Genomic DNA, 22,275 nt, shown 5'->3' with positions numbered 1-22,275 from the left:
GGCGGAGTGGGAAGGCTCGCAAGAGCAAGGAACCGATTGCGTCGCCCACTTTGCAGTCAACTCTCCCAATTGCAAACCGGTTTTTGACCCTCCCTATAAATGGCCTACTAAAGAAAACTGCAGTCCCATCAAGACCCTCAAAATTTGATCATTGTCTATCAAAGCCTTACTGATAAATTATTTGATTCTTCAGCATAGCCTAGATATGATTGATTTATGTGAAACATGGCTGAAACCAAATGTTTTCCTAACATTAAAAGAAGCTTCTCCACCTGATTACACCAATGCCCATGCTGCTCAGGCTATTGATGATTTCACTTATTTGGCACTTCTTGATTCTTTTGGTTTCACTCAGTTTGTACATGAACCTGCTCACTCCAGTGGTAACAGCCTTGATTCTATCGTAGTATACATGTCTCTGCTCTGACCATCTCTCTTGTCCCATCTGTGATGTCAGATCACTTTCTAATTAAATTTGAAGTGACACTAGCCTGTTCTTGTAATTTTGGTGCTGATGTATTCACCACTCGCCACATTGGTCCGTCAACTTTAGTTGGACTTGGTGAGTACTTGCCTGTGGTCCTGGCTCCTTTCACTGTATTTTACAAATACAGTAAACAGTAACCGTAATAAAGTCTCCAGACTTCGTAAAAATGTGCGCAGTTTTGTGAGTTGTTGAGTTAGGGGTAACTTTTTTTTTTATTCTTATTTGTTCATACAATTCATACATTCACTAAATAAACATCTCCGCATTCTCTTATATATCTTTACATAAGAATTTCATGGAATAGAGACATATGAATAAGAAACAAAAAACAAAGAAACAACAAGAACAAACCTGATATAACTGAAAAAAAATAATAAACAAACAATAAAATAATTTAAGAAAACACAGGAGACATAGCAATTTTCTATGTTTTAGCTCATTGCTTTTTGACATGGCTAATATCCATGGTGACCATATATCCATACAAATGTCCACTTCCAGCTGTATTTTAGCTGTGATCTTTTCCATAATGATTACCTCATTCACCTTTTTTGCCATTGTTTTATGTTTGGGGGTTGTGCCTGCAACCATAGGATTGTAACTGGGGGGTTTTGCTATTAAAAGTATGGTCCTTAATAAATACATTTTCTTTTTCCCCATTTGATTTCCTAAAGGGATGCCTAAGAGGAATAACTTTGGGTCAACATTTAATTTTGTATCCAAGATTAACAACATATTAGTATATGCCTGTAAAATAAATATGAAGAAAGGATGAATTAATGACATTAATGGGTAGAGAAGAAACTGTATGAATGAATATATTACCACTACTGTTATGTCACAAATAAGCTAAGACTCTTTTCCAAAGCTGTCATTTTCCAGGTAAATATGAACTAATCATATATTTTATAACTAAAACTGCTTTATCAACTTACACAGACAAAAAACCCCAACAACAACCAAGCAACGAGACGGGGGAAAAAAGAGCAAAACCCCAAAACAAAACTTTGTGACCTCTAAATTAACCCCCCCCCAACCCTTAATTCCCCTGTTACCCTAACCTATCTAGTTTCCAAAAGAACATGGATAGAGAGATGTGGCGATTTCTCTCTGGGGAAGGCACCAAGTGTGCTTGCAACTTCTAAGTTGTACATTCAAAGTTGTGAATAGGAGAAAACAGAAATCGTAATTTTCCTTTCAACTATCTAGACTAGCCGTCATTCTCATGCTGCTACCACTAGCATGACGCCACTGGAAGGGGTAACTTTATAAACTTAAAAAGGCTTTCTACCATAAATTCTTAATTATTTGTCCCTTGTTGTAAATTCCGCAAATGTAATACATTAAGTTATTTCTTTCTTTGTGTAAAAAACATTGTGTTTCTCCCAGCATGTTGCTGTACAGCATGTAGGCTACTCTATGTCTAGATAAATGATATGCCTTATTAACAGCGGATAAAGTCAGCGGCACAGATGAGTGCAGCACACATCGTCACACACAGTTATTTCTTACTGTATATCATTGATTCCCCATCCATATTGCTTTCATTTTTCACACAGTTCTGTTGAATAATGCATCTTTTTGTGCTTTCATGGCACAGAGTAGAAGGTATTGTCAGTAACTAGAGGTTATTGTGTCTCTTTCAGCCTTCTTGCTAGCTCTCTCTCTAAATTTGGACAATAACCTATATTTTATGTTAACTAATGCGTAAAAACAACTATGGGTGTTTCTGTCAGCCACAGATCAGCCAGCAATTTTAGATGGCTTCTACTGTCAGACAGGCAGATACAGGCAGCTACAGAAAGACAGGCAGAAAGACATACAGATACAGAAAGACAGCTACAGACAGACTACAGGCAGACACACAGATACAGGCTGACAGACAAAAAGACAGTTACAGACAGTTACAGACATTTACAGACAGATAGTCAGAAAGACAGTAGCAGACAGACAGTTACAGGCAGACAGACATTACCATCGATAGAGCTGCTAACATGATTAACACAGTTTTTAACATAACAGCATTCATTTATATAACCTGTTTGGTTAAAAAACTGTATGAACGTCAGTCTGGGAGTCAAACCGATCCAAAATATAACCTCCACCACATCCCTACTCTCTGTCCACTGTCTTCAGTTTCTGTCAGCTACTGATTACTTCCTACAGCTTTAGGAGATGTTCTGACAGTGTTCCCACAGCATGATTATGTATTTTCAGAGCTTCATCTCTTGTTATTTGACCTTTTTCCCATGGTACTGCTGACTTACCGTAGCTCCTCCTTCAGCCGAGCCAGTTTGTCGAGCAGCCGATCATTCTTCACCACAGTGGGATTGTTGGGGACGAACCAGGCCACTATAAACTTACACACCACCACAACATGCTGCAGAAACACACACATGACATCCTCAGAAACTATTTAACTGGCCTTTTCAGTTCAAGAGGACAACACTGTCTAACCCAAATCTGGAGTACAAACCTCAAACAGGATGACAAAGGCAAAGCGCACAGCCAAGACCAACCAGAACTGAGAAGTCAGAGTGTAGTCCTCATCACTCCTGTAGTCTCTATAGCTGCAGACACGCACAGAGAGACAGGTTGTCACGTTTATCAGATCTGTGACTGATTTTTCTGTTATGTTTGACTGAGCATAGTAAGAGTAAGGTCTTCTCACCTGCACTGTGTTACGTTCAAGCCGCTGTCTGTGATCATCTGATCTCGAAGAAAGTCCTGTCGAACTGCCGGGTGTGTCACAAAGGCCGTGGACAGAGTGTCATTAATGTAGCCCTGCATGCAGCTGCAACAAACGCACAAAACACAAATTATGAGACATGATACAGTCTGCTGACGTGTTATCAGGTGTCTCTACCAGCTGAAACATGACTGACTGTGTGTGAGTGCTTCCATTAGCACAGGGTCCATAACGGTAACGGTAGACGAGGCGTGGAATAAAGTCTGATGAGACTCCAATGACAAGACCGTTAGCAATTACTGCCAACACACCAATGGCCTCCAATACTTTCGTCCACACACCTGCAGACAGAGGACAGTACAGTTACACACACACACACACCTGCAGACGGAAGATAGTAATGTTACACACACACACACACACACACACACACACACATGCAGACAGAAGACAGTACTGTTACACACATATATCAGTAATAGTTTACTCTGTGGAAGTGACTGTCAACCAAGGAGCTGAAAAAGGACAACACTGACTGATTGACCTGTCAGTCAAGCCAACATACTTGTCTTAAACCCTTCATGGTAACATGATTCTCAGGTGAAAATAGATAAACATCTTCACATATTCTAGAAAAGAAAAAATACTAACTTTGTATTTTCAAAGAGACCACTGACAGTCATCTAAATATGTTATACATCAAACTTGGTAAAGATTCGATGACTTTTGAATTGTAAAAGTGTCTATCTTGACACAGTTCAGGAGTTCGGAAATAAAACAAGTGCTTTAAAAATGACTTGTACATAGACAGACACACAGCTCACCAATGTCGTTGGTCTTCCTTGGAACCAGTCGTCGTTCCAGGCGGACCATCTTGATGGCATCCAGGCGGATCTCAAAGATGTTGTTGATGAAAGCCAGCAGAGGGGCGAGGGGAAATGCTGCCACAAATATGGTGGTGAAACTGAACTGGACCACTGGAAGGGACGGACAATTAGTTAGTACCATGGAAATTCTTTTAAGCTTTTTTACTAGATATTTAATTTTGTCCTCTGGTGCAAAAAGCATTATGAGTTTAACAAGTTAGTAGAAATGTGTGTTGTTTACATACAACTGTATGACTACCTTTGAGAAATAGGAAATAACGAATACTGTCAAAGTATAAAATTATGTTAGGTACTAGAAGTTACATACTGCATATCTGTACTGTATACAGTAGGCATGTGCAGTAAGAGCTGCCACAGGTTGGAATGTGATCCTCAGCCAATGAGCAGGTCTGAGCAGCATCAACACAAAACAACATGATCGACTGACAACATGGATCACACGTTTGTCTCTGCAGGTATCACTTGTCTGTACTGCCTAAGGCCACTTTCAGACCAAAATCAGCCCTGCATTCCAACAACGCATGGGGCTGCATTGGTGGGGGCGTATTGTTTAAGGTGGGGCATGAAATACAATCGTGGAAGTCCAGTTTGAGTAACAGATACGTGAATGTGAAGGTTTATCAGAAACCAAAACACTCTACAGAGGTATATAATACTCAGACAGGATTTTACCACTCATCACATAATCACACTTCATCACAGAGATTCACGTTACAAAGTAATCTGCCAGGAATGTCTGCCGGCATATATTTGATTGGCCAATGATTGACCATAGTCAAATGTATTCCTTGGGCCAGAGCGGGCAACGCTGAATCCTATTTAAAACTGATAGCTAAGGATAAACGTAAATACAGTAAGTTTGTTATTCACATCGGTGGTAACGACTCCCGATTACGCCAATCAGAGGTCACTAAAGTTAATGTTGAGGTGTGTACATATGCAAAGACGGTGTCGGACTCCGTAGTTTTCTCTGGGCCCCTGCCAAACCTGACCAGTGATGACATGTTTAGCCGCATGTCTTCATTCTGCCGCTGGCTGTCGAGGTGGTGTCCAGCAAACAATGTGGGCTTTGTAGATAATTGGCGGACTTTCTGGGGAAGACCTGGTCTGATTAGGAGAGACGGCATTCATCCCACTTTGGACAGAGCAGCTCTCATATCTAGAAATCTGGCCGAGTTTGTTAGTGGACCAAAACCATGACAACCCAGAGTTGAGACCAGGAGGCAGAGATGCAGACCTACACACTTCTCTGCGCTTCCAGAGCAGTTACCCACCCAAAACTCCTTAGTGATGGTGTCTGCCCCCCGACCACTTAAATTAATAAAACCAAAAGTTAACTGAAGAGGAGTTATATATAAAAATCTAAACAAAAGTACCTCCACTGAAATAGCACAACAAAACAGGATAATTAAATGTGGACTCCTAAACATCAGATCTCTGTCATCTTAAGTGAACTAGTGAACAATTTAATATCAGAGTATCATATTGACTTATTTTGTCTTGCTGAAACCTGGCTGGGTCATGAAGAATATGTTAGCCTAAATGAATCCACTCCGCCCAGTCATATTAATACTCACATTCCTCAAGGCACTGGCCGAGTGTCACGGACACGCCAGGCTCCACAACCTCACAACCACAGCGCACTCCCTCACCAGAGTTCTAATCAAACACCTGTTTCCAATCACACACCTGATCCTCATCTGCATCGCCTCAACTCCAGTATATAAACACCCGACTAACCTCAGTCAGTGTCCGGTCTCGTTTCTACAAGGACAATACTCCCTGCCAAACCAGACAACGCTTCGGACTCCAGCCCTTTCCTGTATGTGTCTCCTCTCCAGTGTTCCTGTCTCCAGTTCCGTGTTCTCCAGTCTCCAGTGTGTGTTTCCTGCTCCCGATCTTCAACCACAGCTAAACAAGGACGGTATAAGTAACCATCATCCACTACTCAACTCACTGCTTGTCATACCATTGTAAATAAAACCATCTTTGTCTCCACCTCGGTGTCTCCTGCCCTTCTGTCTGTAACAGAAGACCGGACCACCGACAGCAAAAATGCCACGGACCCATTCCAGGAGCGGGTGGATATCCTGCGCCGTGGCCTCATCGCTCCACCGCCTGTCTCCACACCACCCTCCACTTCCGCATCCACCACCGTCACTCCACCATCTCCAGGATACGCCAGTCCCATGGCCAAACCAACACCCTTCTCTGGCTCGGTGAAGGATTGCAACGGCTTGTGTTCGCAGGTCCTGGAGATGCAGCCTTCCCTTTATCCGACCGAGCGATCCAAGGTAGCCTTTATCATCTCTCAGCTCCAGGGGCGTGCGCTACAATGGGCCGAATCCATCTGGGCCCAAGATGGACTGGTGACCCAATCCCTGACGAACTTCCTCTCCCATTTTAAGGAGGTGTTCAGGAGGCCAGCGGGGAACACCTCCGCAGGTGAACGCCTCTATCACCTCAAGCAGGGTTCCCGCTCAGTGAACGACTATGCCTTGGAGTTTCGAACCCTTGCCGTCACTAGTGGGTGGAAAGAACAATCCCTGATTACCACCTTCCATCAGGGATTGGATCCCAGAGTAAGGCTGCATCTCGCCGCATACGAGGACACCATCGGTCTCGAGAGATTCATCCAGCTAGCCATTCGAGTCGCCACCCGTATGCAGGTGTGTTTGACCGAACACCAGGACCAGCAGTCTTCTATATCATCCCTCCGCCAGCCAGAGAGTCACCGCCCTCCAGAACCAGACCGAGAGCCCGTGTAGCTGGAAAATAGCAGGTTGACTTCAGCTGAGCGGCAGAGACGGCTGACCTGTGAGTTGTGCTTGTACTGTGGAACTGCAGGTCACAGCATCTCTTCTTGTCCCGTTCGCCCTCTCCGACCCCTGGTGAGTGCCATCATTCCAACCATCAAGAATTTGAAACCGCTATCTACAGTGATCACCTTGATTACTCCCGACATATCCCTCCCAGTACAAGCCCTCATCGATTCTGGGTCAGCTGGCAACTTCATCTCTGGTGCCCTCTGCTGCCAGCTCCACCTCAAGACCACATCCACGCTCTCAATTTACCAGATCCACGCAGTGACCGGAAGACCCCTCAGCAGCGCCCGTGTCCAAAGGCCCGCCGGCCCCGTCACCATCCAAGTGGGAGTGCTGCATGAGGAATAACAACACCTGTTGGTTCTGGAGGGCTTGACCACAGAGGTGATCTTAGGGCGCCCCTAGCTTGAACAACACAACCCCATCATTTCCTGGACCACTGGCAAAGTGTTGCAGTGAGGTCGTTCCTGTTTCCCAGACTGTTTCCCTCGCCTAACTTCACCATCCCCTCCTCGTCCGAAGAAACTTCCGGTCTGCACCACCTCCATCGAGAGTCCGCGAGAGAAACAGTCTGTGGACATTCTGACCTGCTACGCCACCTACAGGGATGTGTTCTGCCCTAAGAGAGCCGCCAGATTGCCTTCACACCGGCCATGGGACCGTGCCATCGATCTCATACCGGGTGAACCAGTGTCCCGTGGAAAAATCTACCCTCTGTCTATCCCCAAGCAAAAAGCCATGGAGGAGTACATTGAGGAGGCCTTAGCCCAGGTATACATCCGACCCTCTACCTGCGGCATCCAGTTTCTTTTTTGTGGCCAAAAAGGATGGAGGCTTGCGGCCTTGTGTGGATTACCGGGGACTCAAACGCATCACAGTCAAATTCCGCTATCCTCTTCCCTTCGTCCCTGCAGCTTTGGAACAGCTCCGCGGTGCCACTGTCTACACCAAGCTGGACCTCTGCAGCGCGTACAACCTCGTCAAGGTAAGGCGAGGGGGACGAGTGGAAGACCACGTAACACCCACTGGCCACTACGAGTACCTAGTCATGCCGTATGGCCTGGCCAACGCCCCCTCCGTATTCCAGGACTTCATCCACTGAACCATCCCGTAGTTATGCTGCTATAGGCCTAGACTGCCGGGAGACTTCCCATGATGCACTGCGCTCCTCTCCCTCTCATTCTGTATGCATTTTTATCCAATTAATGCATGTTACTAGCTCGACATCTCTCTCCTGTAGTTTTGTGCATTCTCATCTCTCTCCCTTCTCTCCTTCTGTCGCTTTCAGCAGCTATTTCTGCCTCCAGATCTGCAGAGACTGGATCTGTGAGTGTGGGCCATCTGTTTCCCCCTGTGTTCCTGCTTGACAACTGCTACTACAACTGTTATTATTAGTCTTATTACTATTATTATCATTAATATTCCTATCACGATCATTCCCCTCCCACTCTCTCTCTCTCTCTCTCTCAACACAACCGGCAGCGGTGGATGGCCGCCCACCTTTGAGTCTGGTTCTGCCCAAGGTTTCTGCCTATTAAAGGAAGTTTTTCCTTGCCACTGTCGCCAAGTGCTTGCTCATGGTGGGATTTGTTGGGTCTCTGTAAATAATATTATAAAGACTATGGTCTAGACCTGCTCTATAGGAAAAGTGCGATGAGATAACTTGGCGCTATATAAATAAAATTGAATTGAACCAGTTGTTATTAAAATACATACACAAAATAACCACAGGCAACTGCTCTTTAAAAAAGTACAATAGCGCTGATTAATAATCAAATTAATTTAATTTAATTTAATTTAACTGAATTCCATGCAGCGCCTTAGCGGATGTCACGTTGCGGTGCAGCAAAAGTTGAGCCTGGTTTAACTTTTTCGTTGGATGAGCCTGAGTTGTTTTACCCGCAGCCCTCCTGTGTGGACACGCTCCCCGATCCCCCTCCTTACACATTTAACTTCTACTCAGTCAGGTACTGGGACTTTGTGTAGGGACACAAACCACCTTCTAAACTGGTGAGTTGGGTTTTTAGGTGTGAGGGTCAGGGGGAGACCATGAACCTACCCATCTCCAGGAACTCATTGAACAAGCTGAAGGCATCAGTGTTGGCCAGGTGGTAGTTACGCAGCCAGTCCCGAAGTTTGCAAATGTCACACGGTTCAACACGTCCCTGTTCATCACGGCAGGCCTTCCTGTAACATTTTCCACACTTTCTCTGCAGCTTCTTTGCAGTGTTTCTGCTCAAACAGCTCTTCAACCACCTGGAAAACAAAACATCTTCACATGAATGCAAAGTCTGCCATGTTACATGCCATGGTACACTATGTTTTCTGATGAGGTCTAGGTTGACACTATGTAGAACTGGACATTAACGCATCACCACCTGCTGCCTTACAGGAGATGGTGAATGGAAACACAGCACACTCACGGCACAGTGAACTCAACAATGTTGTTGAGAGTCTGTTTGAGCAGCATGATAACAGCCATCTGGATGAAGAGGTCTGTCAAACAACCACTAGGATGGCACTACAACACACACAAAACACATCTAAGGCTTAGTACTGTGGTGCACTGTGCAGAAATGCTGTATGAATGACTAAAAACTAAGTGAATCTCCTCACCTCCTCCAGTCTCCATCCAGCAATACGCACATAGTCTCCTGGATGGCCGTTTATCCTTTGAAAAGAAAACATCAAATTCACATCAACAATCAGCATTTTGACCTTCTAAGCTTAAGGCTTAAGGCTGGTTACTGTATACAGTATACAGTACACCTGTCTACAGTCAGACAGCTCCTGTAGTTTCACAGCGGTACATGCTGGAGGAAAAAGCAACTATAACAAGACCGAAAAGGTGAAGCTACTTTAAATCTCAGCTACTGACATGACCCTCATCACAATTTGACAAAACTTTGTGTAAAATTTCAGTTCACCTTTGCCTGTTTATTTTGTATAATATTCCTTTAAAAGTCTTATAATATTCCTGTCAGGAATTTGAACATATCTGGTAGCTTCTATGACCTTAACATACATTATTTTATGTCAATTCTTGGACTTAAACCCACAGTTAACTAGATCACTCACCAATGCAGCTTTATGAGACAATATTGTGCATGGTTTGGTATCATGTTTATGTCTGAATCTGTGAGCATACATGAGAAAGGGTGTACCAACAGATCACATTTAACCTCATCATGATGTAGAAACTTTAAAACAATATCAGTGCATTTTGAATGTTTCATGATTGAAAAGGGGGGAGTTTTTCCTTATTTGAATCCAGGGTCTAAGGATAGAAGGTCTCGTATGCTGTAACTTGTGATGTGTGATATTTGGCCATATATAAAATTTACTTTACCATTCTAGCAAAAGTATAAGAGAAGGGCTAAATATTTTCCCCTGAACACAAGACAGACACACAGTTACAGTCAGAGTACCTGCCCAGAAAGAAGGCCACATAGAAGAGTGAGGAGAAGAGGGTGAAGAATTGGAAGGTGAACATCTTGACTGTGAAGCTTCTCTCTGTGGCAGCAGATGAGTTTGTCTTCTCTTTTTACACACACACACACAGAGAGAGAGAGAGAGAGAGAGAGAGAGAGAGAGAGAGAGAGAGAGAGAGAGAGAGAGAGAGAGAGAGAGAGAGAGAGAGAGAGAGAGAGAGAGAGAGAGAGAGAGAGCATATGGAACTGCATTCATGTACTGGTGAGATATTTGACAAAATGTTGCAGAATATTTGATTTTGTATAAAATTCAATAATAGAATTGTATTTATATATTTCAACTAGAAATCAATGTATTTCTATATCTTTGTATTGCATTTGTATATTTGCTAGTACTTGCAGTACAACATACTGAATAAAGTATCCTACTTTGTACCTATGTGACACAGCTTGAGGGAGACCCATCTGTTTACCTACAGGTGGTGTAGAAGGAGAGAGACACACAGAAAGACAGAAAACAGGAGAGACTTATTTTAGTTATTACATTGTTGGCAGGTAGACCTTTATATGAGCAGGAATATGTGTGTTCGCTGGTTTGTTTGTTCACATACAGTGGTGTGAAAAAGTGTTTGCCCCCTTCCTGATTTCTCATTTTTTTGCACGTTTGTCACACTTAAACGTTTCAGATCATCAAACTAATTTAAATAATAGTCAAAGATAACGCAAGTAAACACAAAATGCAGTTTTTAAACGAAGGTTGTTATTATTAAGGGAAAACAAAATGCAGACAAAGTGAAGTAGACCAAAAGATCTTCAAAAGCTAGACATCATGCCGAGTTCCAAAGAAATTCAGGAACAAATGAGAAAGAAAGTAAATGAGATCTATCAGTCTGGAAAAGGTTATAAAGCCATTTCTAAAGCTTTGGGACTCCAGCGAACCATAGTGAGAGCCATTATCCACAAATGGCAAAAACATGGAACAGTGGTGAACCTTCCCAGGAGTGGCTGGCCGACCAAAATTACCCCAAGAGCGCAGCGATGACTCATCCAAGAGGTCACAAAAGACTCTACGACAATAGGCTTGTTTCATTTTTGCCAGAAAACATCTTGATGATCCCCAAGACTTTTGGGAAAATACTCTGTGGACTGACGAGACAAAAGTTTAACTTTTTGGAAGGTGTGTGTCCCATTACATCTGGCGTAAAAGTAACACCGCATTTCAGAAAAAGAACATCATACCAACAGTAAAATATAGTGATGGTAGTGTGATGATGGTGTGGGACTGTTTTGCTGCTTTAGGACCTGGAAGACTTGCTGTGATAAATGGAACCATGAATTCTGCTGTCTACCAAAAACTCCTGAAGGAGAATGTCCGGCCATCTGTTCGTGACCTCAAGCTGAAGCTAACTTCGGTTCTACAGCAGGACAATGATCCAAAACACACCAGCAAGTCCACCTCTGAATGGCTGAAGAAGAACAAAATGAAGACTTTGGAGTGGCCTAGTCAAAGTCCTGACCTGAATCCTATTGAGATGCTGTGGCATGACCTTAAAAAGGCAGTTCATGCTCAGAAACCCTCCAATGTGGCTGAATTACAACAATTCTGCAAAGATGAATGGGCCAAAATTCCTCCGCAGCGCTGTAAAAGACTCATTGCAAGTTATTGCAAATGCTTGATTGCAGTTGTTGCTGCTAAGGGTTATTAGGTTTAGGGGGCAATCAGTATTTCACACAGGGCCATGTAGGTTTGGATTTTGTTTTCCCTTAATAATAACAACCTTCATTTAAAAACTGCATTTTGTGTTTACTTGTGTTATCTTAGACTAATATTTAAATTTGTTTGATGATCTGAAACATTTAAGTGTGTCAAACATGCACTTGGCACTACAACACACACAAAACACATGTAAAGCACTTTTTCACAACATTGTATATCAGCTGCTCTTCATGAGCTTCCAGCAGAGTCTTCTTCCTGTTTCCTCAGTGGTCTGAAGATTTTCCCGTCAGTTTAAAGACGATGTAGAGAGCTTGGTGTAAGAACATTTAAAGACAGGTTTCCAAGCAAGGTCATCAGTGAATGAATGAATGATCTTTATTATCATTATACACAAGTTCAATGAAATTCCGCAGGCCACAGCCCTGGGAAAGAAGCTGTTCCTCAGTCTATTAGTGCAGGATGTTATTGTCCTCAACCGTTTGCCGGATGGCAGAGGTTCAAACAGGGAGTGGCCGGGGTGTGTGGTGTCCCTGATACTAGCCTTCTTCCTCAGTCGACTGGCATAGACAGTGTCCAGGTCTGGGAGCTCCATCACGACAATGTGCTGGCAGCATCAGTTTATGTGGGAGCTGGGCCTGTTTTAGCTTCCTGAGGAAGAAGAGTCTTTGTTGGGCCTTTTTAACCAAGTCCTTTTACACAGCCTGTTCAAGGCGGGATTGTTGTGCCGTTAATCCACCTCACCGTACAATCGGTATGGGGGGTAATTGTTGTTCTGCCTTCTAGCGAGGGGGGAGTACAGAATAGCCCTTTTCTATGTTGACAAGAAGGAAGGTGGGAAGGTGAGGAGATAAATTAGACACACCTGTGAGCTGGGGAAAGGGAAAAAACTAACAAAAGCAGCATGGAGGAAAATAGAAAGAGGAGTGAGAGTGGCTGAAAGAGGCAATAACTAGAAGTTTAATCCAGTTTCTGGACATTTTCGCTCTAAAAAGAAAACAGTGACGTATATAAAAATAAACAGAGTGGCAGTTGTTCCAAGAACCGGCTGGATTTCCTGAATTTTCCTAGGCAACAAGGTGCAGCTGGGAATGTGCTGATCCCTGGAGTGGGTCTGGATGAATCTTCAACTACCTCTGTGACCCGCTTGGATGCAGTCTGTGTCGGTCCTACAAAAGCTAAGTCTCCTGCAACTCTCCAGGCTTCTCCTATTCTCCTGCCTCAGGTTAAGGTATATTACCCCTCATCTTCTACCCTCCTTGGACATTAGAGCCCCCAACAAACACACACATACACACTCACCCCTCTCTCAACTGAACTGTATTCATTCTGATTGGAAAGGACAAACTTTTTCCCCCTGAATATTCACACACACCCACAACTCACTCACTACCTCCTTCACGGGAAGGTTGAAGATTATCTGGAGTCATTGTTTAATGTATTTAATTAAGGGACATTAGTTTTTCATATCAGGACTGAATTTGATTTCTGTTGATTTTAATCCCATTTTGTGAGTGAGAGATTTCTATGTTTAGTATTAGCCATAACCATTTGAGTCGAATATTGTTTGGTTTAAATACAACAAGATTTAATTGATGAAACTGAATTGAAGATTTGTATTCTATTTTATCTTGTGTACTTTTGTACCGCGGGTAACAAATTATCCAGGTCTATCCAATTTATTTATATCAATAATTTTAAAGTGACAGGTTAGGATTGTGATAATCCTCCTGTCAGCCAACTCTTACTTTGGATATTTTGGAGATAAACCTACGCTACAGCCTTTGAGCCGGCAGATGAGGTAGTAACAGAACCGAATCGATGTCTTTGTAAAAAGGGTGAGCCGGCAGGATGGGAGACACGTGAGCGTAGAGAGTGTGTGGTTGAGCAAGAGAGAGAGTGGCAAAGAGTGGCGGTAAATGCGAACGGTACAGAGGAAAAGGTGAGCAGTGAAGTTGTCAACCTCGCAGTAAATGTACAGTGTAGATTACAGTTTGTCAGTGAATAAAGCCTGCACCTTCTCAAGACCAAAGTAAAGCTCTTGTGTGTTGTTAACCAACTCCTGGAATAGCGTCGCTATGACGATCAACTCCGCCTACGTTGAGGGAGTACTGTCTTCAGTATAAAACGAAGCAGAGGTACCAAAAGCGAGTTGAGTCGAGCCATATCATGCAGAGGAAATACGCAAAAAACTCTCTTATTGTATTCTTATCTTTTGTTACTCAAGATAATCCACAGATTTGTTGTGAGCAGTTTCATGTAGGAACTATCGGTAGAAAGAAAATAGTTCCTACATGACACTGCTCAAAACAAGGTCTGTGGATTATCTTCAGTAACCAGGTCATGATTTCTGGAAAGAGACGTTGCTGCGGAGTTTTTCAAATGTATTTTCTTTTGGGCGCTTTGAGCTCCACAAGCCGAGCGCCATATAGTCCCGTTATATATCTCCAAAGCACTGCAGCTCACACCGAAACAATCTAGATGGATAAACAGCGCTACAGGTGAGAGGGAAAATATGTATTTTTAATTTTGGGGTGAACTGTCCCTTTAAGACACAGTACATTTCTCTCTACCTGTAGAGCAGTTATCATTGCCACTTGCTGCCATTTCTCACTGGAATGTGTGTCATGCTATGTAGCCAGAACAGAGCTTGCAGAAGTCTATCAAAGGTGACGTGGTTAAAAAAATGTTTTGGAAATGCCAGGATAATTAATTTAAGTGGTTTCCAGCGGGAAACCCATCTATTGTATGTAGACTCCTTCTGCTGAGAATGAACTGAAAACACTCAAAGCACAGACGTTTAAAGACCATTCAAAGTAACAGACATTTCCAGTGTTCTTAAAGTACACTGCTTTAGAAGATGGTGAGTTGAATGCCTTGCTTTTACTTTACTTTTATTTTTGTCTTTTTTCCCCCTCCCTTCTGTGTTGGCTTGTGTAACATAATTGTACTAAAGCTCTTAATGGTCAGGCACCATCGTATCTTAAAGATATCATAATACCATATTATCCGACTAGAACACTGCGCTCCCAGGATGCAGGGTTACTTGTGGTTCCTAGAGTCTCCAAAAGTAGAATGGGAGCCAGAGCCTTCAGTAATCAAGCTCCTCTGGAACCAGGTCCCAATTTGGGTTCATGAGGCAGACACCATCTCCACATTTAAGAGTAGGCTTAAGACTTTCCTCTTTGATAAAGCTTATAGTTAGGGCTGGCTTGGATGAGTCCCGAACCATCCCTTAGTTATGCTGCTATAGGCCTAGACTGCTGGGAGACTTCCCATGATGCACCTCTTTCCTCTCTCCTCTCCCTCTCCATCTGTATGCATTTTTATCCCATTAATGCATGTTACTAACTCGACATCTTCTCTCTCCCGTAGTTCTGTGCTTTCTCGTTTCTCTCCTCTCTCCGTCTGTTGCTTTCAGCAGGTATTTCTACCTCTGAAGCTGCAGAGTCTGGATCTGTGGTTGTGGGCCACCTGCTGCCCCCGTGTTCCTGCTCGACAACTGCTACTACAGTTGTTGTTATTGGCTCTGTTACTATTATTGTCATTATTATTCCTATGACTATCATTTCTATTATTATTACTTTATTAATATTACCACTACCATTACATTATTATTATTTTAAAAATTCTAAGTGGTGTTTGCAATGAAATAACTTCTGTTATGAATTGGCGCTATATAAATAAAATTGTATTGAATTTAACTGAATAAGCTTTAAAGAGCATGCTCCATTCACTAGTGCTCCACAGAAGTTGACAGTGTCAGTAGCCCTCGCTGTGCACAATAGCTGCACAATAATTGCAGGCTGCCTACATCTGTATCAGGGTCACAAGGTCATAGTGTACGTAACCAACAGAGGGCAGGAGGATATTAAAACCAACAAACAAAACTCAGGGTGTTTCTTTACCTCAGTACAAATGGTTCATGTTTACCCAGATCATCAGGGATCAGGGTGTGGATCTGATGTGGTGTTAACGTCATATCATTTAAACCGTAATCATGAGCAGCAGAGTGGGAAAAATGGTTCACACCAGCCTCTGACTTCTAATTTTGCGTCTGAGATATCAGGAATTTCTGACAGCGACAATAACTCCCACTTGGTGAAAATAACTACAGAATGGCTGCAAATGCACCACCGCTGACATCCAAATACAATCCAATATTAACAGTAATACAATCCATTCAGCTCATTTTATAGTTTGTTTGTGTCTGGTTTCACTTGGCAACGAACTGCTACAAATACGTACTACAACAAATTAAGCTAATTTAGGCTGTGGCTGGTGTGGCTACAAGATTAGCACTACGGTTAACCACCTTGGAATAATACGTGAACACTCCCAGGTTGGACAAAACAGGCGTTTTTCCTGTTCTTTCAGTTCAGCAGACATTAGACATCAGGATACAGGTATACATACCCGGGTCATGATCTGAATGGTGAGGTAGTGCAGCACAGCTCCCAGCATCACAGCCACAGTGTTGGCGTGGTCCCTGATAAACTCCCACCTGCCATCAAACATCAATGGGGCGGCCACCACTCGAAACACCACCAGGGCATGAGCGAGACCGATGATCAGTATTAACTGGAACACAAACAAACAAAGTGACATGTTGCTTTTTCTTCCTGCTGACACTGCTGCAGTCCATCCAGAATATTGATCTCATCCTCTGTTGCTCTGGTCTTAATTTATTTTCTGTTCTGTGAAGCTGCAATCTGATTTGAAGCTTTACAGCTGTCATTCAAGGAAGATTAAACTGATCTTTTGGTCAGTTTGGCAGGTGAACATGTCAGTAGTTATTGAACATTCCTGTGATAGTCAGTAGTCAGTGATCTGTGCAGATCTCCTCCCAGGAAGATATATTTCCTGAGAAATGTTTTTGCCCTGAATCACTCCTGTCAGGTAGTGGTTCAGCCCACTCTGCATTTAAACAACACGCTTACTTTTAGGTATCAGACTACAGATGCTTCAGGTGTATGTGTGTGTGTGTGTGTGTGTGTGTGTGTGTGTGTGTGTGTGTGCGCCTTACCATGAGTGTTACCAGAATTAGGACCAGAGTGCTGCGCAGGTAGGATTGTCTGAACTGTTTTGGTGTACAGTTTGGATCATTGACAATTTCCAGAATCAGTTCCTCCTGTCAACACACATTAAAGTATATTACAAGGACTTTTGAGTCCAGGAATCAAGTGCTTTAACAAGGACTTTCTTCAGAAAAATTAGCTGGTTTTCATTTGGTTTCAATGTAAATATTGGCAGTGATCATCATCTGAACAAAACCCACAACTACAAACTTGTTTGTATCAGTCATTCATTATGAATAGAGATCAGCTGTTGCCATACATCTGACATATCTGAAACAGGCTGATATTGGGGTCAACCCCCTGAACCCGGATCAGCCAACATCATAACAGGTTTCAGAAAAGAATGACATAACAAAGCTTCAGGTGATGCATTCATGTGACTCAGTTATGGTGATACAAAAGTTTCCAACATGATAATGACAATTGAGCCATCTCCACGAGAATTGAGCAAACTCGATGTACTCATGAAGACCATGAGATGGGGTAAAAGATCCAGTAAAAAGCCAGTAAGTAGACCTTGAGTTAAGATTTTTTGTAGGTCAAGAATTATGGTTGCCAAATTAAGCTCAGAGGAATTTAAAAAACATATCATAAATGAAAAATAAAACATCAGTAAATGTATTATCTGCATTATGAATGCAGGTAAAATAATTCAGTAAATTAAAACCCTCATTTAGAAATAAGAAACTTGCCAGCAAAGCTGCGGTTATGCAATACATCCAGAATTAATTAAGCAATTCATTCTGTAATTTAAAGTATCTCACTAGTCATTTTCCCAGTATCATCCAGCTGATGGGTCTACTGACACTGTTGTCACTAACAAAGCTGCACAGCCTGTTAAAAACAGCATGTGTGTTCCCTGCAGGCTCTAACTTTACTGCACATAAATGTTTGTTTACAGAATTTAAAAAGAGAAGATTGAACCAAAAAAAAACAAAAAAACAAGCAACCTGATGACTGAGAGCAAAAAAAAAACAAGTAACCTGATGACTGAGAGCAAAAGCTCTGACAAGTTCTAACTTTATTTTAGATCGTTTTGGAAAATCATACCTGTTTATATGATGATATTGTGTATACTGTTTAACTACATATTACGTGGATATTGTGTATGCTGTTTTACTGCATATTAACTAGATGTTGTGTATACTCTTGTAGTGTGTGGGAGTTGTCTCAGTCAGTTGTTTGTATTTAACATTGTAATAATGTTTTAAAGCCTGTCTCTTGGGCAGGTCTGTGTTGAAAATGAGAATTTAATCTTTCACGTCATTTTACACAATAATATGATGAAAAATAATTACATCACTGCAGCTGTGGCTGCAAGTTTACAGGTTTTTTGGTGGTTTTCATTTACTGAATTATTTTTGCTGCTATGGTTTGGGGTTCATGTCCATGATTCAGATGATACATTTACAGAACTAACTTTTTTTCATTCATTTAACTGAGCTCAGTTTGATACCCTAAAGAATTAAACATGTTTCAAACAGGTTGAGATTTTTGGTACCTGCATGTGACTATACTGTAGGGATGCCATTAGTGAGGTGCAACACAACACTACAGATAACTACGCAGGCTCTAGACTCAGATGTAGATTTGTCTTTTGTCAAAGATACAGTATGACCTGTGAGTTTAGGCAGAAAGCAGTACCTCCTCCTCGCACCAGTCATAGACCTTCCACTGAGAAACATGTCTGGCTCTGTGTCTCTTCCACAGCTCCAGGAACAGAGTGGCTGAAAACACACACAGACAACTGATTAAAGAGGAACTCCACACCACAGTAGATCACATTAGATCAGGTCAGAGACTCACCCCAGATTGCCATGAACATAGCAAAAGCCACAGTGCCCTCATTATCAAACAGATGACTGACCTGTGTGGATACAAACACATCATGTATCCCATCAAGAGGGAAGGTCATAAATCTGGTACCACACAAACAGATAAACAGAAGGACCAGCTTATTTCTGTGTGTTTGTGACAAACAACTGACAGATCCAGCATGGACAGTTATGGGAGTGAGGGATATGAAGCACGTGTCTGAGAAAGCAGGGAAACATGAGAACACCAGGGCACACATGGATAATTCTGTCCAGCTAACGTTAGCCATATTAAGCAGAGTGAACATCGCTATGTAGCTGGACGGCGGCCACAGGATCGCAATGAGGAAACACAGTTAGGAGGTGGATATAAACGGGCATATTTTATTCAAAATAATCGATTGTGTGTACTTTTGTGGGGCTTTTGAGTCGGCCTTGCGTGGGCATGACGAGACCAACTCCTCGGACAACCCTGGCATGTTCAGGGGATTGGTGGATTTTGTTGCCTCCATAGACCGTGTACTGGAGGAGCGCCTGTTAAGTTATCGTTTTAAAGGCAGTCAAAGTCAGTAACGTTACCGAGCTGCTGGACTGCATTCTGTCAGTGCTAAAGGATTACATTCAAGCAGACGAGACGACGGACATTTCCCCCCACTGCCAGCTGGTGCTTGTGCTGAGCTACATTGACGCCAACAGTAACATCCAACAGCGGTTTTTCGAGTTTATTACCAACCGCTGACACCATCGCTACAGCGCTTCAAATGGACAATGAATAACAGTGTGTGTTTTTGTGCGATGTGCATAGTTATTTCAATTTTTATTATATGAATTTATATTTATAAAACAAATCTCAAATTATTCCATGTGTGAGACGTCAACTGATATTTACAAGGTTCTTTAAGTTATTATTTTGGGTATTTCCTTCTGTTAACTGTTTTGGTTATCAGAGACCCCACAATTTATTTTTGAGTATAATTCAATTTTATTCACTTTTAAATTAATTTCTATGTAAGTAATGTTTATATTCCAAGATGTAATGTTACTGATCTAACATGTTTTCCAGGATCCAGTGTTCATAATTAAGTGACTTTATGCAGCTTCTGCCACCAGGTTGTGCCTTTAAGTAAGGTGAGGTTTTGAAGCAGAAGTTTGCTGGAGTTTCCTATCTCTGCACCTCAGAGCTCCTGACTCTCATGCTTATAGCAACTTAACGCCACTAACTGCACTTCAAGTTTACTTCTCCTGATCTTTGTCTCCCTGTTGGTCTCCACCACAAAACAAGCTCCATAGGGGCATCTCAAGAAATAAACATTTTCTCTTACATGTTTTATATTATACTGAATTCGCCTGTGTGGGTGACCATAATAAGATATCCTGATGTGTTTGTAAAGGTGTTACTCACTGCTTTATTTCATTTTGGAATAAAATAATTGTTCAATATTTAACTGCAAAGTAGGAATTCTTTTGCGATACCTTCACTTTTTTGCATTAAATCATACTGGGATGTTTGCTGAAATTGACTGGATGTGGCACAGCCCTACCTAGAACATTTTCCACCAGCCACCACTGCAGTCAGTGCAGCAGTAACAGACCATAAAATAAGGGCTTTGATGGACCAAGAAGCATTATATTTAAAGGGGCACTCCACAAATTTTACACATGAAGATCAATTTACTCATCACTACTCAGAAAACAGTTGTATAATGTCCTCTGTGGCTCTGGAGGAGCTTTCCAAAGTCTGAGAAAATATTATATGGATATATACGGATATTCAGCTTAAAATATCAAACTTGCTGCAATACAAACATGGGTTTTACCAGGTGAGAAGGGTCTAATGAAAAGACACTGTCAAGTTGTGTTATTGTAGAATGCAGTGTTTTTAGAGTTTGACTCACACTGGGGAATAAACGTCAGAACATTTCCTCTGCTGCTTTGACCTTTCTTTTTTAAATCAGTTTCTCACAAGTGGCCCAGAGTAACCCTTAACATGCCAAGATGTGTGTAGTTGATTACGGTTATTATTATGTAGGAGTGAGGCCTGCACACTATAAATACCCCAATTGTTAGTTTGATTGCGCAAACTCATCATGTGATCATTGTTATTGCTACACCTAGTAGTTGGCAGGTGTAAATATTTAGTAACAACAAAGAGTACATCCACACAAGCCTGTTAAATTTGTGAACAAATCTTTTTCTCTCCGTTTCAGCCTCCATCCAGACTAAAACAGTGCTTTTCTCCCCTCAAAACATAGCTTTTCCAAAACTTTCTCCAGTGTGGAAATGTCCAAAACTCCAGCTTGGTGTTTCATTGTGTTCAGGGAAAACTGAGCTTTAATAAAACAAATATGTAAGCTGCTCAGTGAGGGTCAGAGGCTGTGTGACAGTAAAGTTAAACAAACTACCTTTAGTCACCCCTAACTTTCTGTGATCGATCATTTTCAACGTTGATATACAGTAACTGATCGTACAGCACAGCTGCCGTCATTAACTTGAAGTAATGCTGATTTTGTCAGGCGATGTCTCGATTATAAAATAATTACTTGATCAGCTCTCTGACTCACTCCTCACCAGATGTTGGCTGTGATGCGGTTTCGTTGTTTGTTAACTGAAAAGAGGATGAAGAAGAAAAGAGTCAACTGTTTTTATGTTGTTAAGGTGTTTCACTGTGGACAGACGTCTCTACTAAAACCACATGGAAACGCTGTTAATGTGGACATAAGTCGTTTTCACACGAAAACTGCATTTTAAAATTTAGATGGCTTGATGAAGACATAGTCTGAGTAAGAACTAGTTTGTGTGTTACAATCCATTTTAAGTGAGTGTTGGATGAAGTCCTTAGTTACATTCACACTCTAATGTGAACAGACAGCAGCTGGTTGAAGAGATCAGAGAACAGAATAAAGTGACAGAGATGAGACGAGTTCACCTTAGCGTAGGTGCAAGTGTCTGACAGCTGCCACACTTTACACCTCTTATCACATCGAGGACACATGATGATGCTGGACTGACACACTTCCTTACTGAGGACACACAGAGAGACAAAGATTTAAGGGTTAATGGAAATAAAAGCATAGAGCAAAGGGAGATTATCCACTAGTTAATCGCCAAAGTATACTTTGGCCGTTAAACCTAGGCTAGGTAACATTGGAAAAACTAGCAAGAGACAGCTAGATTTTGAAAGTATCCTGCATCCTCCCTTCAGGCCTTCCTCCAAAGCCACTCCTACAAAACACATTTTCATGCACAATGAGTGCATGGGCAGAATGTGCGCAGGTATTCAGGTAGGTAGACAGGCAGGTAGGCCAGCCAATCATTTCACATTGGATGAGCTTATTAAGCCTGCAACAGGC

General features: G+C 42.2%; 1 protein-coding gene across 2 annotated transcripts in view; it reads right to left on the bottom strand.

Moving 5' to 3' along the window:
* ano9b (anoctamin 9b) overlaps window positions 1–22,275 on the bottom strand; it is a 55,585-nt gene that overhangs the window by 3,584 nt on the left and 29,726 nt on the right. The window contains exons 9-23 of one of the 2 annotated variants that reach the window (XM_044206788.1): window positions 21,852–21,945; window positions 18,918–18,978; window positions 18,756–18,838; window positions 17,060–17,164; window positions 16,450–16,614; window positions 10,756–10,792; window positions 10,317–10,428; window positions 9,505–9,559; window positions 9,312–9,409; window positions 8,948–9,144; window positions 4,001–4,153; window positions 3,373–3,517; window positions 3,159–3,281; window positions 2,964–3,057; window positions 2,755–2,867 (exon numbers count right to left, since the gene is read on the bottom strand). In XM_044206788.1, the coding sequence (XP_044062723.1) occupies window positions 2,755–2,867; window positions 2,964–3,057; window positions 3,159–3,281; window positions 3,373–3,517; window positions 4,001–4,153; window positions 8,948–9,144; window positions 9,312–9,409; window positions 9,505–9,559; window positions 10,317–10,428; window positions 10,756–10,792; window positions 16,450–16,614; window positions 17,060–17,164; window positions 18,756–18,838; window positions 18,918–18,978; window positions 21,852–21,945 (1,635 nt within the window). Of the gene's footprint in view, window positions 1–2,754; window positions 2,868–2,963; window positions 3,058–3,158; window positions 3,282–3,372; window positions 3,558–4,000; window positions 4,154–8,947; window positions 9,145–9,311; window positions 9,410–9,504; window positions 9,560–10,316; window positions 10,429–10,755; window positions 10,793–16,449; window positions 16,615–17,059; window positions 17,165–18,755; window positions 18,839–18,917; window positions 18,979–21,851; window positions 21,946–22,275 lie in introns of those variants that run through there. The other variant, XR_006379102.1, reaches the window with a different exon arrangement.

This window comes from Siniperca chuatsi, linkage group LG1, assembly GCF_020085105.1.
Source record: "Siniperca chuatsi isolate FFG_IHB_CAS linkage group LG1, ASM2008510v1, whole genome shotgun sequence".
Classification (NCBI taxonomy): domain Eukaryota; kingdom Metazoa; phylum Chordata; class Actinopteri; order Centrarchiformes; family Sinipercidae; genus Siniperca; species Siniperca chuatsi.
The sequence above is the reverse complement of the archived record's forward strand: the minus strand, read 5'-3'. Positions and strand labels throughout refer to the sequence as shown.